This window comes from Aspergillus ochraceoroseus, assembly GCF_002846915.1.
Source record: "Aspergillus ochraceoroseus IBT 24754 chromosome Unknown P175scaffold_4, whole genome shotgun sequence".
Taxonomy (NCBI): Eukaryota; Fungi; Ascomycota; class Eurotiomycetes; order Eurotiales; family Aspergillaceae; genus Aspergillus; species Aspergillus ochraceoroseus.
In genome coordinates this window covers 2,013,755-2,030,537 of record NW_024468479.1, presented here as the reverse complement: position 1 = coordinate 2,030,537, position 16,783 = coordinate 2,013,755, and the positions used below count along the sequence as shown (strand labels likewise).

General features: G+C 52.9%; 8 protein-coding genes across 8 annotated transcripts; 6 read left to right on the top strand and 2 right to left on the bottom strand.

Moving 5' to 3' along the window:
- Nucleotides 1-74: 74 nt before the first annotated feature.
- P175DRAFT_0438130 (ribokinase) lies at nt 75-1,220 on the top strand (the record flags this gene model as incomplete). Its single annotated transcript, XM_040893897.1, has 1 exon — nt 75-1,220. The coding sequence occupies one exon, from the start codon at nt 75-77 to the stop codon at nt 1,218-1,220; it is 1,146 nt and encodes a 381-aa protein (XP_040752531.1).
- Nucleotides 1,221-1,532: 312 nt separating this feature from the next.
- P175DRAFT_0501786 (uncharacterized protein) lies at nt 1,533-3,186 on the top strand. The gene is made up of 2 exons (XM_040897243.1): nt 1,533-2,036; nt 2,110-3,186. The coding sequence occupies exons 1-2, from the start codon at nt 1,922-1,924 to the stop codon at nt 3,114-3,116; spliced, it is 1,122 nt and encodes a 373-aa protein (XP_040752530.1). The 5' UTR covers nt 1,533-1,921; the 3' UTR covers nt 3,117-3,186.
- Nucleotides 3,187-3,316: 130 nt separating this feature from the next.
- P175DRAFT_0523961 (transcription factor TFIIIC subunit TFC1) lies at nt 3,317-5,829 on the bottom strand. The gene is made up of 5 exons (XM_040899342.1): nt 5,727-5,829; nt 5,491-5,648; nt 5,048-5,435; nt 4,887-4,995; nt 3,317-4,815 (listed from the first exon to the last, which is right to left on the bottom strand). Exons 2-5 carry the CDS (start codon nt 5,629-5,631, stop codon nt 3,567-3,569), a joined length of 1,887 nt encoding a protein of 628 aa, XP_040752529.1. The 5' UTR covers nt 5,632-5,648; nt 5,727-5,829; the 3' UTR covers nt 3,317-3,566.
- A 91-nt stretch (nt 5,830-5,920) lies between these two features.
- P175DRAFT_0532513 (uncharacterized protein) lies at nt 5,921-6,165 on the top strand (the record flags this gene model as incomplete). Its single annotated transcript, XM_040899972.1, has 2 exons — nt 5,921-5,975; nt 6,062-6,165. 2 exons carry the CDS (start codon nt 5,921-5,923, stop codon nt 6,163-6,165), a joined length of 159 nt encoding a protein of 52 aa, XP_040752528.1.
- A 646-nt stretch (nt 6,166-6,811) lies between these two features.
- On the top strand, nt 6,812-8,968 carry P175DRAFT_0437936 (GMC family oxidoreductase; the record flags this gene model as incomplete). The annotated part of the gene is made up of 6 exons (XM_040893879.1): nt 6,812-6,995; nt 7,047-7,336; nt 7,401-7,527; nt 7,576-8,025; nt 8,091-8,866; nt 8,924-8,968. The coding sequence occupies 6 exons, from the start codon at nt 6,812-6,814 to the stop codon at nt 8,966-8,968; spliced, it is 1,872 nt and encodes a 623-aa protein (XP_040752527.1).
- Nucleotides 8,969-9,428: 460 nt separating this feature from the next.
- On the bottom strand, nt 9,429-10,320 carry P175DRAFT_0436427 (uncharacterized protein; the record flags this gene model as incomplete). The annotated part of the gene is made up of 2 exons (XM_040893802.1): nt 9,429-9,937; nt 10,023-10,320. The coding sequence occupies 2 exons, from the start codon at nt 10,318-10,320 to the stop codon at nt 9,429-9,431; spliced, it is 807 nt and encodes a 268-aa protein (XP_040752526.1).
- A 734-nt stretch (nt 10,321-11,054) lies between these two features.
- Nucleotides 11,055-12,520, top strand: P175DRAFT_0437968 (uncharacterized protein; the record flags this gene model as incomplete). Its single annotated transcript, XM_040893883.1, has 2 exons — nt 11,055-11,273; nt 11,360-12,520. The coding sequence occupies 2 exons, from the start codon at nt 11,055-11,057 to the stop codon at nt 12,518-12,520; spliced, it is 1,380 nt and encodes a 459-aa protein (XP_040752525.1).
- A 1,609-nt stretch (nt 12,521-14,129) lies between these two features.
- Nucleotides 14,130-16,618, top strand: P175DRAFT_0437837 (protein phosphatase 2A regulatory subunit RTS1; the record flags this gene model as incomplete). The annotated part of the gene is made up of 8 exons (XM_040893872.1): nt 14,130-14,153; nt 14,231-14,450; nt 14,514-14,575; nt 14,709-15,308; nt 15,369-15,722; nt 15,846-16,016; nt 16,081-16,208; nt 16,264-16,618. 8 exons carry the CDS (start codon nt 14,130-14,132, stop codon nt 16,616-16,618), a joined length of 1,914 nt encoding a protein of 637 aa, XP_040752524.1.
- Between the last annotated feature and the right edge of the window lie 165 nt (nt 16,619-16,783).

Here is a 16,783-nt window from a genome sequence, read left to right as displayed (position 1 = left end):
ACTTCCTTCCCCCCATTACTAAGAATATCCCACTTCAATCAGACTACAGGGACAAACAACAGCCGCCGGACATAATGCCACCCAGCATCCGCGTGGTCGGATCCCTCAATGCGGACATGGTCTCGGTGACGCCGCGCTGCCCCGAAGCAGGCGAAACCATCACATCGTCGGCGTACTTCACCAGCGCGGGCGGGAAAGGCGCAAACCAAGCCGTAGCCTGTGGGCGGATGTCGCGCGCAGCCAGCCGGGGGCAGCAGCAGCAGCAGCAGCCGCCGGCAAGCGCAACAACGGTGCGAGTTGAAATGGCCGGGGCGGTGGGCGGTCTGGACGGCCACTTCGAAGCGCTGTTGAAGCCGACGCTGGAGCAGTCGGGGGTGGATACGTCGCGGGTGCAGATCATCGACACGGCATATACGGGAGTTGCGGTGATTATTGTGGACGAGTCGGCCGGGGGCGAGAACCGCATCCTGTTCTCGCCTGGCGCCAATTACCAGGGCATGCGGGCGACGCCGGCCGTTCTGGGCATGGCGCTGGCCGCGCCCGTGCCGGATGTGATCATCCTGCAGGCTGAGATCCCCGTGGCGACGGTGATTGGCACGCTGCGTGAGATTGCGGCGTACCGGCGGCGGCGGCGGCGGGTGGAGGGGAAGAGGGGGATTGAGGTCGGGCCTGACGTGATGTTTAACCCGGCGCCTGCGCCGCCGGGCGGGTTACCGGAGGATGTGTATGAGGGGGTGGACCATTTGATTATGAATGAGACCGAGGCGGAGTTGATGGCTCCGCCGGGGCGTCCCGCGAGTGGGAGGGACCAGGTCGCCCGGTATTTCCACCAGCTGGGGGTCCGGTATGTGGTTGTGACGCTGGGGTCGAAGGGGGTGTGGTATAGTGCGACGGATGCCGGCGAGGGGAGCTACCGGGCTACGAATGAGATGCCCGCGGCCCAGGTCAGCAAGGTGCTGGATACCACGGCGGCCGGGGATACGTTTGTGGGAGCGTATGCGGTGTCGGTGGCACGGTGGCGTGAGCAGCGTCGGGGGGAGGGCAAGGCAGGATTGGATCTGAGCGAGGAGGAGAAGGTTCTACGGTATACGAAGGTTCTGGACGAGGCCATGGAAGTGTCCACTCGAGCATCCGCACGTTGCGTGGAGCGGCAGGGAGCGATGGATAGTATTCCGTGGGAGGATGAAATATGTCCCACACTCAGAGACCCGGTTCCATGAGCAACGGATTCAAGGGTAGATTCCCACGATGCCCTCGGTAGTTACATACTCATACTGTAGATTCCCTCGGTACGGAGTAGAGTTGAGGAAGACGCGTGGGAGACAGGGATTTACCAAAAATACACAAAATACCTCCAGTTTCGATGGGGCTGTGTGTAATTCCGCACGCGCCGGTGGACGTGAGGGGGAAAATGGTCAATTATTGGATTCAAAGAGTTGTATAGAAATTAATTCGTTCATGAATTCATTAATTAATCGTTAATTAATCGTTAATTAATCATTAACTATTAACACGAACTTGACGCGCTTTTCTCCCCCCCTCAGCTTCTCTCGCGCTTTTTCAGCTTTATAAAACCGCATTCCTCCTGCATGTTTCGACTCCTTCCTGATTCTCGAGTTCTCAAGAGTTCACCGTGTAGGAATTCTCCCTCAGCGTGTTCAACCCTTGCCTCCTCATTTCGCAGCGCTTCCTCCCTCTATAATAACCCTGTATCCCTTCATCTCTCTCTCTCTATCCCATCTGTATTATTCGTGTAGACTTAGCGGTGTTCCCGATCTTCTTGTGACTCCAGTACACCGCCAATCAGGCCTCAACCCCCGCCTGCTGCACCCCCCAAAACAAATCCATCCACAACATTGTTCTTCCACTGCTGCTCATCTGTTAAATCTTTCTTTTCAATTCTCGTATTTGATCTTCCCAGATGGCCGCTCTCATGATGACCCCCGCTGCAGTGCGTCAGCCTTTTGCGACTCTGGATGCCTCGCGCATGCGTTCTTTCGTCCGCGCCAAGTTGAACCTCCAGAACAAGCAGAACGGTACGATCCCAACCACGGTATACACGTCAGACGCGTGCTTTCTAACAGATCTCCCGTCGTTTCCCTCTTTCAGGTGCCATCATGATGTCCAGCAAGAGACAACCTCTGTCCGACGTGGACTCGGAGAATATCGATCCAATCACCTCCAAACTCTCCACCAAACGGAAGCGGACCGTCGACGACGACGACGACAACGACGGCCTCGAGCCCGTCAAGGGATCGGTCAAGCCCATGAAGACTTCCCGCATGCTGTTGGATATCGCAGACTCGACCTCCATCTCCTTCACCCCTTCCACCCCCAAGTCCTCCCCGTCCCTCAAGCCCGCGGGACGCTCTCCGCAAATGAAAGCGTGCAAGCCATTTGCCCGTCGGTCAACGATTGCCAAGAACCGCCCGGAATCCGCCTCGCGCAAGAGCATCGGCCGTCCCTTCTCCATTGCCGCGGCCTTGTCCAATGCGAAGCCCAAGAGCCAGTCAGCCCCGTCCAAGGTTCCCGCATCCTGGTCCTTTGAGATCTATGTCGACTCGGAGCAGGAGGAGATGACCAATTTGATGCAACACTCGACCTGCGTGTTGGACATTAGCGATGACGAGGGGAAGCAGGAGATCGAGTCGAACCGCCGGGGGAAGGAGAACATCCCTCCGGCCGAACTGGGTATCGCTCTTCCCCACGCTCGTCAGCAGGAGTCCCCAGCAGCGGCAGCGCGCAAATCCGTCCTGGAGGAGGAGTCTCGCGCGCCATTGGGGGAGCTTCATGCTGCCGATTATTACGGCGAAGACTGCCATGCCTTTTCGTATGCCGTGGTCTACGATGACGAGACCGAGACCGAGGCTCCCGAAAGCAAGCAGGCTGGTGTTTCTGTGGGCCGTCCGACCCATCCCACCCGAAGCAAGCTGTCCAGTGTCTCTTCTATTGAATCTGTGCCCGAAGATACTGTGAGCCCGTTGAAACCCACCAAGGAAACGGCCGTCTCACCATCATCCAATGCGGAGATCGAGATTTGGGAAAGCGGAAGCGTTACTGAAGAAGAGACAACGGAGTCGACAGAGGCCGGGCCCGCGTCCACATCCACTCGCTAGCTATCTTTTCCATTCCTTATAGTACTACTAATTCCTGGCGTTCATTCACACTACAGATCGGATCCCGGCGTATTTTTTTTTTTTTTTTTTTTTTGAAAAAAAAAACAGTTTTCATTTGTCTTTTCTTTTCTTCTTCTTCTTCTTCTTCTTCTTCTCTGGAGGGTCCTGTACAGGTTGTTTGGATACCCGATGTTTTTGGTGCTGCATTGCGATTCGGTTTGTTCGATTGTTACTCCATCATCAGCATGATTACTGCCAGCGACTCTGTTCATTTTCGTTGCTCTTCTTGTTCTCCAGTCCATGCATAATTGACAGCATAGCATGTACAACCTAATGAGCTGCAATGTGTCACGTTTGATGTCGTTCACGATGTATATCCTTCATTCTATTAATTAAACTGAAAATCACCCAAGTACGTACTTGCCAGCGTACCTCCATCGTATGCCTGGATCAATTTTCATTCTCGTCATCATCATCATCATCATCATCATCATCGTCTTGTTCCCGAGAACCACCAACAGAATTCAAAACCTCCCCCACAGCTTCCAAGATCTCCTCCCGCTCAAGACCCTCCTCTTCCCCCTCCTCCCCATCCTCATCTTCAAACCTAATCTGCTGCCGGCCCTTGCCCTTCTCCATCGCCGTCCCCGAACTAGCACTAGCACTAGCAGCGCCAGTACCAGTACCAGTACCAGTACCACCCTGCAGCTGCCCCGCCGCCGCCGCCGCCGCCTGCTCCCTCCACGTCACCGTCCCCTTGATGGTCGACCGCACCTCCGACGCCAACTGCAGCTCCCGCGTCGACGCCTCGCCCGCGTCGAGCCAGAACCCAGCCATGCTGGAATCGGGACTCGCATGGTCCGGCATGGTCAGGATCTTCGCGTACTCGCCGTCGTCGGGCACGCGGCCTTCAAACAGCGCCTGGATCTTGGCGCGCATGACGGCCTTGGCCTTGGCCAGGGTGCCGCTGCCGAACCAGCCGTCGCTGGCGATGTCGCACGTCGGCCGGAGGAAGAAACCACCTGCTGCTGCTGACGACGACGACGACGGGAATAGGATGCCGTGCAGGAGGGGGTCCGTGATGTCGCAGAACATCCACATTCGGCCGTCCAGCGCGAGAGGCGGCTGGCCTGTGAATATGTGCGAGGTTGGCGTGGGCGTTGGCGTTGGCGTTGCCGTCGTGGGCTCCGGGGGCGCTTGTTCGTGGGGGCGGGCGACGGTGGTGTGTCGGCGTCCTGTTCCTGTTCCTGCGCCTGCTCCGTCACGGGCGAGTTCGGCTTCGCGGGGGAGAATGCGGAACATGGTGGTTTGGTAGATTCGCGAGGAGGGGTCGGAGCGCGGGTCGTGGCCGAATTTGATGATCGCGTCGCGCCACGGGCCTGAGCGGAAGATGTACCCGACGTAGGGAACCGCGTGGCGCAGCGCGTAGCGTTGTTCGAGGGTTTTGAGGGAGTTGCGGAGCCCGCGTCGGGTCCAGGCGGGCCGTGTTTCGAAGAGCGCTCGGACTGCGGTGATGGTTTCTTGGAGCGTCGGGTCGAGCGTGGAGATTGGCGGGCAGTTGTCGCGCGGTTGGCTTGGGACGCGGGCGATGTCCGAGGGGACGAGGTAGGTCAGCACTTTGACGGCCCGTTGGGTGTTGACCGTGGTGACGTTGCCCGAGTTGTCGATTGACTGTTTGACTGTGGGGTTTTGGCGGTAGCTTTGAGGCGGGTGGTTAGTTTTTATCGATGGTTATAGCCACAAGGTCCGATGGATGGGTGCAAGGCATACTTGTAGTTGAAGGGAACGTCTCCATGGCTGAAAGACGGGGGTGGGATTATGTCCACGTTGGAAATGGCCCCTTTGCTCATTTCTAGATCGAAGTGCTTCATTTTTTGGTCTGTCTTGTGTCAGCTAGATTCCATACCGAGCGTAGACTGGGGCGTAGGTACAGTCAAAAGGCAGGATATGTTCACGGAATCGGCTGATGAATGGGCTGGGAGTCGTCGCGAAGACAAAGTCCGGCATTCCTCGAAAAACATGCGTGCGTTCAACCAGACCGACTGGCTCGACTTGATATGCCCCAACATTGTCATGAAGACTGCGGAGCAGCTCGCGTGCACGAGGCCGCGGCGGCCCTTGGACGGGATCAGAGACTATAGCATCTGTGAAAGGCTCGTTCGATCCCCTCTTTCGCTTGCGACCTGTCCGTTTGGGAACTGTCACTCTGAGGAGGATATTGTTTGACGGCGAGTTTGTCGACTGCAAAGGTCGAGACAATGCATCCTCCGGCCGCATCAGCAGATTAGCTGGAGCATCCGCCTTTGGCGGATTGAGGATCTAAGCGGTTGTTAGTCGATTCTTATCAAATACTGCGAGGATGATGTGGATTGACCTTCGCGATACCAGCGCCCCCCCCCAGTGTATCAATCGCCTTGTCGACATTTCTGATGATGGCCGGATGCTCAACGCTGACAATGCGCCGTGGTGGAATCAGGTAAAATGGCGCCGTTCGGGAGACGTTCTGCTCGGCCATTTTGGCCACCGCTTGCTCTAATAATGCAAGTTCAAGCTTCTTAGTCGTCGAACAAGAGAGAGTGTCCAATCTCGGTTCTTGTATAGATGACCAACCTCAAAAGGCATCCAGGCGATGCGTCGACAGTAGCAATCCGGACAGAGGCTATACACCGCTTTCAAATCATCCCCACGCACCTTATACGGTCCCCTTTCTCACTGTCTCGCGCGAGTTTTGTTTCAACTCGATTTATTGCACAAAATGGATCGATGTCACTGATGCAAACATTGCAAACTTCACATGGCACGTGATGAGAAACGGCGCCTTTCCGTTTTCGGGATTCTGCCATCGAGGATTCTCTCACGGTCAGCCATTTCTGTCTTTCTTCTCATACAGAGGCTGACATATTTGCGGGAATATGTTCAAATTCTTTGTATGACTTCCCTCTCAGCTACCTCTATCAAAGCCACTGTTGGTGTTACACTGATCGCTATCGGAGGCCGATGGCTGAACCTCCGATATATCAATATCCGATGCCATACGGAGTACGCCTAGCGCTATTTGCTGGAGGAAGCAAACATTTTTTTTTTTCTTTTCTTTTCTTCTGAGGAATTGAATGATCTCAGATATGACGTTGGCGGCATTGGGACTGTGAAGCTGCAGAGAAAGAGCCGACTCTTTGCTGACTAGAGAAGCGTATTTGGCTTCACTCGCTTCCGCTGCGAGAGTCCACCAGCTTGAGCTTTCCAAATCTTCCAATATAAAGGGAGCCTGATTCTAAAATGCGGCTACATCTGGGGTGCTGAAATACTTTACTTTTCTAACCATGGTGAAAGGCAAAGGGAGATACGCTCTGCTTTGACGTATATGCGACGATGATTACGATGTACACTGATTCTTGCTCTGACCAGCATCGCATGGCCACCCCGTTATTGAAGAAATCACCGAATTCCGTTCTTTAATTCGGTTAATTGCTTCTGACTTCAAGTCCTAAGTTCCCGACATGACGTACCCGGGGGGAATTCAACTACACGTCCCTCGTTCCTACCCCGGCAGGGTGATTTCGTATGCTGGGCTGGGCGTTGTTGCGATGCTGACAACATCGTTGGGGGCTAGAGCTTTAAAAAAACCCACGTTTCGCTCTAGTATCTGGGAAATATCCAGGTCACTGATATCAGCTACTTTTGGTTCTATCGACAGCATGGACAAACGATCTGCGCTCCTTGTTCTCGCTGGGCTTGTGCTCACCAGTGCGGTTGCGGTGCCTCGACACGCTAAGCTGGTGTCAGAGATCGAGGTAGAGACTCAAAGATACGATTTTATTATCGCTGGAGGCGGTGTAGCCGGTCTTACGGTGGCCGATAGATTGACTGAAGTTCGGGATGGTGTGCAGAGTCGCTCGATCCTCCAAATTGTGACAAGACGCTAATACATAGCAGTAAATGTTCTGGTCATTGAGGCCGGACCGGTTGATTTGGGGCAGGATTTTATATATGTTCCTGGCGCATATAACAGAACTCTATATTCCTGGCCCAACTTGATATCAGAACCGGAAGAGGAATTGAATGACCAAGTTTTTCCTGCCGTTTGTGCCAGGGTCACCGGGGGTGGCAGCACAATCAATGCGATGATATTTCTCAGAGGTGCTGCTGCCGACTATGATGGCTGGGAATCACTTGGTAATGGTGGATGGGGGTGGGAGGACATGCTGCCTTACTTTATCAAGGTAAGTCTCGCAGGCCATCGGGAAGCTTCTCGGTTTGAAAAGCCATGGCTAAAGAGTCTTCCAGAGCGAAAACTTCACCTACCCAACTACGGAATTGGCGCATGAAGGAAACATTACCTGGGATGACTCTGTTCGTGGCCATCATGGACCGGTGCAATACTCGTACCCTAATTACATTTACCCTGGACTAGGTAAGCACCCTTATCCTATGGCTGCGGACCTCTACTAAACAAAGCTAGGCGCATGGTATGAAGCTGCCAGGCACATCGGAATGCAGCCAAGGTTGGACCCTAATGCGGGAGCCAACACTGGTGTCTTTAATCCACCTTTCGCTTTGAATGCAACCACCTGGACTCGAAGCTCAGCTAAGCGAAATCACTATGACAGAGGCGTTACTCGTCCGAACTACCACTTCCTCGCTAATACAACCGTGGCAAGGGTCATCTTTGATGGAACACAGGCAACTGGTGTTGAATATCTTCCAACCGCGGGTGGTAGGATCTCTCGCGTCTTCGCTTCCCGGGAGGTTCTTGTCGCAGCTGGCGCTCTTCACACCCCGCAGATTCTCCAGCTCTCCGGAGTCGGACCTCGCAACTTGCTCAACTCATTGGATATTCCAGTGGTGTCAGATCTTCCCGGAGTTGGATCGAATTTGCAGGATCAAACGACATTCCCTGTTCAATATACCTGTTTGTTGTCAATTTCTCTAGAATTGGGTTGAAAGCAGTATCGTATGCTAACTCAACAATGGCAGGGGCTCACAGTATCACTCCCAATGTCACGACGTTTCTTACCAACGCTACCTGGGCAGCCGAGCAACTCGTCCTCTATGACCATCATTTGCCAAGCGTCTGGTCTGTCACCCGGTACCTTGCACCCAAATTTGGCTTCATGTCCTATGACGACGTTACCTCCGGAACACCATATGAGCAAATTCTCGCCAATGCTGAAGCACGGGATCCCGCCGACTCTCTTCCACCTGGCGTTGATCCCACCATCCTAGCGGGCTACACTGCGCAGCGAGAGCTTATGTTCGACGAATTTCGACAACCCGAGATGGGCATCGGCTCGTTGGGTTGGGACACCGACACCAGCGTGCAAATTTTCTCCGTCAAACCGTTTAGTCGAGGGTCTGTCCATATCAACCAGACAGACCCGCTAGCTAACCCTCTCATCAACTTCCGCACCGCGACTGATCCAACCGACTTTGAGATCCTCACGGCGCTCTTCCGCAAACAACGTGAGCTGTTTGAGGCACCATCGATTGCCGCACTCGGGCCCACGGAGCGGGTTCCGGGGCCCTCTGTGCAAACCGATGACGAGGTGGTTGCCACTATGAGAGACATTCTCCAGCCATCCAACGCGCATGAATGCTGCACGGCTCCAATGATGCCACGCGAGCTTGGCGGGGTCTTGTCGCCTGAGATGAAGGTGTACGGAACGTCTCGGCTCCGGGTGATTGATATCAGCTACTGGCCAAAAGCTCTATCTGGGCCTCCCATGGCGACAATGTACGCTTCAGGCGAGAAGGTCAGTATTTCTTTTGAGAGTGTATTTTCTTGGAGGAGAGATGCTAATCCAGGATAGGTTGCGGATATGATCAAGGCTGAATACGGCTGGTCTACGGAGTAACTACTTGAGAGTGTATTAATAAGAGAGGGAGAGGGAGAGAGAGAGCAGGAATAGTTAGCTGGGGTAAAGTGGGTTTGCTCATGATAGTTACATTGAGCACTTTGTGTTACATAAACAGAGGAGAAGTATTGGTTTGTGGCGGGGTAAGGTGTACCTACATCTCCTCAGGATCAGTGTACTTATACCAGTTCGATGGAATCATCCCGAATAATTACGGCGGGGAACCTGGGAGGTAGATGCTATACTAGGGTGCCTTTCAATGGAATCCTCGGGATCGAAAATAGATGCATTGCTTCCAGTATGAAACCTCGACAGGGTCTAGAGTAGAATACGGTACCGTTATAGACTAGTAACGACTCAAGCTAACTGAAGCAATCTCAAGAGAGCACCTGGGCCACTCAGTGACCCCCCTCTCATTTGGCAATCCCATGCATTTCACCGAAGAACCATTATTATTCCTCTAGAGAGGAGTGAGACCACCGCGCTCAATCACCTTGCCGACATCCGCATCCCTCTCCCCCTCGATGACATCGTAGATCAGCGTTCCTCCGAGGCTAGGATGACCGGCACCCATCTTCTCCGCCAGATGACGCTGTCCACCGAGATCCGTAGCCAACATTCCGGGGCCGACACCCCAGACCTTGACGCCGTCGGCCTTGAACTTGTGGTTCCAGTCGAGCATGACCATGTTCAGGGCGGTCTTGGAGGCACGGTAGCCGATGGTCTCGAACTCGACCTTCTTGGGCCAGCCGGCGGGGAGGGGGGGAGTGGGGAAGTATTCCTTGATTGCGACGGTGATGTGGGAGAGGCCTGCCACGAAGATCAAGCGGGGGTTGCTGGATTTGAGGAGCAGGGGGGCGAAGGTGTCGGTCATGACGGTTGTACCGGCGACATTCACGTCGTAGGACTTGTTGAAGCATTCGCGGAGGGTGCATTTGTTGGCGAGGTAGTCGAAGTCGAAGGTAGCGCCTTGGGGGAAGGGGGGGTATGAGAGTTAGATTACATTCAGTGTTTTTTTTTGGGGGGGGGGGGGATCTATGTATAGGATTCTTACCCGCATTGTTGACGAGACCGTCGAGACGACCAACACCGTTGACAACCTGCTGATAGGCTTTCTCAATCGACTCGTCACTGACCAGGTCGAGTTCCATGATCTCCACGGTGTTGGAGCTGGTGGGCACTTCCTCCTGGAGCTTCTTGACGGCCGCCTCGGCTCTCTGGACGGAACGAGAGGCCATCAGGATGTAGTACGGCTTGGGGGACTGGTAGAAGGCCTTGACAGCTTCATAGCCGATGCCATTGTTGCCACCGGTGATGAGGACGACGTAAGGAGCAGGAGTCTCAGTAGCCATGGTTGTGGTTGTGGTTGTGGTTGTGGTTGTGGTTGTGGTTGTGGTAGGAGGAGGACGAGCAGTGTTCTGTTTGAACTTTCGATTTCTGCATCTGTCAGTGAGCGACTTTGACCACCTTTTTATGTTTTCCATGGCCTCCCCGGTTGATGTCACCCTCAACTCACTGTCTGGAACGAAGTGCCAAAGAAATACATACTCAACCGGACGGGGTTAAGCTGAAGATCCGAAGTGGTCTTAAGACCGTTGATGGGATGGATTTTCTTTGTTCAACGGGATTTCTGTCACTATTCAAAATGGACCATCCGGACATATCGGGATTTGAGACTGAGTGGTCGGGCTCCGATACTTGTGTATCTGTATAGTTGTGTATATGTACCCTGAGAAAGATGTATAGTAGATCAGTGGAGACTTCATTAGTTAACTACCTTATAATTAGTCTTAATCTAGACTTCATTCATCCGGACCTCGGACTTTAACCTCCTCCTCCTCCTCCTCCTCCTTACACAAACATCATCTCGCATATGAAAAAGCAATGGCATCTTGTCCCTCTCCCCCTATTTGTCTCGTTGTTTGACACAACCCCTCCTCTGACAGCTCTGTGCTCAGTCGGCCTCCGGATTGGGCTCTATCATCATGCTTCAAGGCTCATGGCCATGCTGTCTCACTCCTTAAAACGACTCCCCCGAGTCGATCAACTTCCCACTCAATGGCGTAATGCTTAGGATACCAACAAGATGTCTGGAGCCAACGGAGCGACCCTGCACAGTATATCTCCTGATGGTACTCACTCCACCCACGCCTGGAAGGTGCTGGCGCGGTTGCTCCCTTCACGCGACCTGGATACCGATATTTGGTGGCAGCTCACCGGTCGACAACTGGCTGTGCTACTGGACGCGGCTGCGTATCCGATCGAGAGACAGTATGAGTGTCTTTTGTACCATTATCACTACGCTGTATGTATGCCCCTGATGTCGTGGCTCTGCGCCTTTTTTTTTCTTTCTGTTTTTTGTGTCCTTTCACACTAATTCGGATCTCGTAGACTCCCTATCTAGGCCCTGCCCCCCGTTTGGGCAGCTTCTCAGGCAAATGGAAGTCTATGCTACAATTGGACGGCACCCCCCTTGAGATGTCCTGGAAATGGAACACTTCTGACGGGGAACCTGATGTCCGCATCGGGCTGGAACCGATTAGTCCCATGGCGGGGACTTCGTGTGACCCTCTCAACCACTCTACCACCCGCGAGATCCTCCACGGCCTTGTCTCCGTTGTCCCAGGTGTCAATCTGGGCTGGACCCATCATTTCCTCGCGACTTTGTTTGACCATGACTACGCGAAATACACTGCAGAGGCCGATGCCGGCGCCCAGATCGGAACCAGTCTGATCTTCTCGCTCGAATTCTTGCGCAACTCTACCGGACTCAAGACATACATCCAACCTCGCCGGCTGAACCAACACGGATTCCTTGAGGTTCCACACTGGGAGGCGTCTTTCCAGGACCTCCATCCCGACGCTCCAGCCCGCGCCGCCGTCCATGATTTCCTTGCCACTAGCCCAGAGGGCAGGCTAATGAACCCATTCTGTCTCAGTGTCGACAACGGCGACCCTGCCAACGCTCGGCTCAAATGGTACTTCAATAATCCCCATACCAGCTTCTCCGCCATCCGCGAGATCATGACCCTAGGGGGGCGCATTCCTACCGACGACACCCGCGCCCAACAATTCAACGAGCTCTTTGACCTCCTCAAAACCCTAACCGACCAGCCTCCCACCTTCCCGTCCGACTCCGAATTCCCCTACGTCGCCCAGAACGGCGACTCGGGTGCGGCGAGCTTCGCGGAGGTCCCGGAAATGCTCAAGGGATGTGTCTACTTCTTCGACATCAGTCCCGGGAAACCGCTCCCCGCCATCAAGTTCTACTTCCCCGTGCGGAACCACTGTCGCAATGATCTCGTGGTGACTCAGAACTTCACTCGCTGGTTGGACTCGCGAGGACGGGGACAGTACGGGGCTGCTTTCTTGCGTGCACTGGAGGCGGTTGCCGACTACCGTCGATTGGACGAGGGGATTGGATTGCAGAGCTTTGTCAGCTGTCAGTTCAAGAGCAGTGGGAATCTGGAGCTGACATCGTATTTGAATCCGGAGGCGTTTCATTCTGCGAGATCGGGGCCACGTCGGGCCACTCGTCGACGTGGGGATTAACCCGGGGGAGAGTTCCTTCCCCTTCACTTGGACTTGAAAATTTAAATTGTTTCTATGTAGATGATTATCTTTGTTAGGTCATAAACAGAGTCTCCTTTCTTCTATCATTGTTCTACGCTATAGAGTACAGCTCATTTATTTGGGGGATGTCTTGGCAGGCACAGAAGATATATACACCGTAGTTTACATTAACAGGTATATATTGTCAGGAACATGATTGAGTTGTCTAGACACAACAACCCCCTTCACCATCTCAAAATCCAATTTCTATTTCTATTTTACCCTCAACTTCTATTTTTGCCCTCTCAAAATTCAAAATTCGTTCCCAACATCCACAGAGGGAGTATTTGGCGTGCAGTCACATGACCAGCGCAAAATAAACTCCACGCAGCCAAACTCATTTCGATTTCGATAACCAAAAGACCCCCCCCAAAACCATTGCCTGGTTTCCAGATTGGAGGAAGGAAGTTAAATAGATATAAGAATAGCTGGTCCGTTGGATCTGAGTCCTGGTGACTCTGACGTATGGGACGGCCCCTTACCGGCCAGGAGCTGAGCGAGAAGAAAAACCAAGAAAAAAAGGCCCAAATAGTTGGAATTTGGGATTATTATTCTACCTCCAACTTCAGATCCTAAAAATCAAATTGCCAGGTGGGATTTTCTGCGAGTTCAAATCGGCAGTCGCAAGTGGACGAGATTGAATTCCCACCACCCGTCCGAGCGCTCTTCAGCCACATCTCCCCCCCGTTTACCCTCCCTCCTCCTCCTCCTCCTCCTCCTCCTCCTATCGTGATATCCCCATCTCTCTCTCCTCTACAATTATCAAATGCGAGTTTTGCTTCCTTCCTACAACTTGTCCCCCCCGAATTAGTAGTTCACTCTCTTTCTTTCCCATATCCTGCGTGCTGCGACCGTGAGATCCTCCCCGTCCCGTCCAATTCAGTACCTGGGGCTCCTGGCACCCCCGCCCGCCTCTCTCTCTCTCTCTCTCTCTCTCTCTCTCTCTCTCTCAGTCAGCCGCTAAGCGACACGGAAGTCGATCGCCTCCAGACCAACCCGACTTGCGAGCTGCTCCTATACTGCTGTGAACGCGCCAAAAAAAAAAAAAAAACATAGGTGCTACCCGACTGACCTCAACCTGCCAATCGTCTCAGCTTTAAAGTCTCGAGGTAAGTTTTGTCCTCTATATTTGCCTGTTCCTCTTTCGCGTGTCGGGTGCCGCTCCTGTTTGCCCCCCTGTACGTTCGCTTTCGTTTGGCTGCTATTCGACCTCTCTCGACCACCGTTTGGTTCTCCTCGTCCTGCTATTATGTCGGACAGCCCCTCCCCATCTTGTCTTGCTCACTCTCCATCCCATGCTGGAAATATTTTGGATCCCCTGTCGTCCTTCGACCCAATGAACTCGGGGTGCCGTCTTGCGGTGTGGTTGCAGATGCTCATGTGGTCATTTCTAGGCCCAATATAAACAACCCCCCCCTCCCCCTTCTCCCCCTTCTGAATTGCCTCCGCGCCGACCGTCCCCCGCCCCTCCTGCTAGTGTGTGGCGGCTTGCTGCACTGGCATCGAGAACGTCGACCGAGTACATGTGGCTGTTTGTTTAGTGGCGACAATGAAGGGTTTCAGACAGAGAGTGGTGAGTCCGCCAAACCTGGTGTCGCCCGATTTCAAAAACATCCCGCTTGTTCTCTTGACGTGGGCTAAATTTCCTAGCACGAGCAGTTGTCGAGAGCAAAGGATGCGAATAAATCCTCGAAGAAGAAAGATTCCTCGCACTCTCAATCCCAGAGCTCTACCGCTACCCTGGGTATTCATCATGGTCAACAGTCCTCGTCTCCCAACCAGGGTACGCCCACCTCGTCTACAACTTCCGTGAACGATATTAGAGGAAAGGCTCCCGAAGATGCTGCGCAGCTGGGAGTCTACCCTCCTGGTCAGTACTATGTTCCGCAGGGCGGCGGCGTCGCTGGTCAACCTGTCAATAACGGAGGTCCAGGTACCCCTACGAAACCAGGGCAGCCCATGGCTCCCAGTGTCGTTATTAGTCCAAGCGCACCGGTAAGTACTCACTTCATTGATAATATTTGAGGAAGTGGTTCTCTCGACTCGCGTTTGATTTCTTGAACTTGTTTATATCGCTGACCGGACCTGTGTGCCTTTTTTTTTTTTTTTTTTTTTGTTTCCGCTCTAGCATGTTCCTCCACCTGGTGCCGCCGAAACTATGCCAGGAGACTTGGCTCCCCCGAGGAAGTCTCATGTCTTTGACCGTCTGCAAACAACCCCGAAAGATATGTCGGAAGGAATCCGGACCCCCAAACGCCAGCACTCGTCGCGATTCGATATCTCCGACCAACGTCAAAGGGAGTTGGAGAAGCTTCCCGGCTTCCACGAAGTACCGCCCAACCGTCGCCAGGAACTCTTCATGCAGAAGGTTGATCAGTGCAATATCATTTTTGATTTCAACGACCCTACTGCCGACATGAAATCCAAGGAGATCAAGAGACTGGCTCTCCACGAACTCCTGGACTACATCGCCAACAATCGCTCGGTTATTACGGAACAGATGTATCCCCGGGTAGTCGAAATGTTCGCCAAGAACCTGTTTCGACCGATCCCACCCCCGATCACGCCTCAGGGCGAAGCATTTGATCCGGAAGAAGACGAGCCGGTTTTGGAAGTCGCATGGCCTCATATCCAGGTCGTCTACGAGTTTTTCCTAAGATTCATCGAAAGCCAGGATTTCAATACCAATATCGCAAAGGCTTATATTGATCATCACTTTGTTCTTCAGGTGGGTGCTTTCCGAATTCCTCCTCGCATGAGCTTCTCATATTGACTGACCCCTTTTTAGTTACTAGAATTATTTGATTCTGAAGACCCCCGTGAGCGTGATTTTCTCAAGACCACCCTGCATCGTATTTATGGAAAGTTTTTGAATCTGCGTTCATATATTCGACGATCTATCAACAATGTCTTCTTCCAGTTCACCTACGAGACCGAACGATTTAATGGCATCGCCGAGTTGTTGGAGATTTTGGGTTCCATCATCAATGGCTTCGCCCTTCCCCTTAAAGAGGAACACAAGCTTTTCTTGACGAGAGTTCTCCTTCCTCTGCACAAGGTCAAGAGTCTCAGCATGTATCACCCTCAGCTGGCCTACTGTATCGTGCAGTTCCTCGAAAAGGACTCGACGTTAACGGAAGATGTATGTCCATGCATGACCCAACCTATTTTCTTATTTTTTTTTTTTTTTTCTTCTCTCGTCTTCGCCATGTGAAGGCTAATCTGTTTTTTTGCTTTCTTTCCTTTTTTTCTCCCTTAAATTTAGGTTGTCCTCGGTTTGCTGCGATATTGGCCCAAGACCAACAGTACTAAGGAGGTCATGTTCCTGAACGAGGTAGAGGATATTTTTGAAGTGATGGACCCTGCCGAATTCGCCAAGGTCCAGGAACCATTGTTCCAGCAGCTGGCCAAGTCTGTTGCCAGCCCCCATTTCCAAGTTGGTTGACCCAGTTCATTTTCCAAATTTCTACTGGTGTAATATTAACTATTACTGTCATTAGGTTGCGGAACGCGCCCTGTACTTCTGGAACAATGAATACTTCTGCACTTTGGTCAGCGATAATGTCGAGATCATCTTGCCTATCATGTTCCCTCCACTATTTGAAAACTCGAAAGGCCATTGGAATCGGTATGCCAACGTCTAATCTGGCTCGGAGTCTTGACCTTTGCTAACTCAGTCCTAGAACAATCCACAGCATGGTATACAACGCGATGAAGATGTTCATGGATATCAACCCTCAGCTTTTCGACGAATGCTCCCATGAGCATGACGAACGGCAGAACAGTGCTGATATCCGCGAGAAGGCTCGACAAAGCCGATGGGATAAAGTCGCCGAACAAGCCAAGGAAAGGCAGAATGGGTTTGCCCCGGCTCTGCAATCCTCATCAGCTGATATTCCACTACAATTGGACGACATCGATGCTATCGCCCAGGATAGCCAAAAGCGTCTTCATTCTCTGAAGCTGGATGAGCCTGGTGCTGTAAAGGGACGGCCGCGTGAGGGTTCGATTACTTCGGTAAGTACTGAGCGATTATGATTGCTTGTGTAGTCATGCTTGGTTAATGAAATGGCCCCCCCCCCCCCCTTTATTTCTTCCCCCGCCTCCCCCTCTCCCAAAGGGGGGGGGGGGGGGGGGGATATCTCTGTGTCGCGTCGTCGTATTTTACTAAGAACTCGTCGTTTTATTGTAACAGAAAGCCTG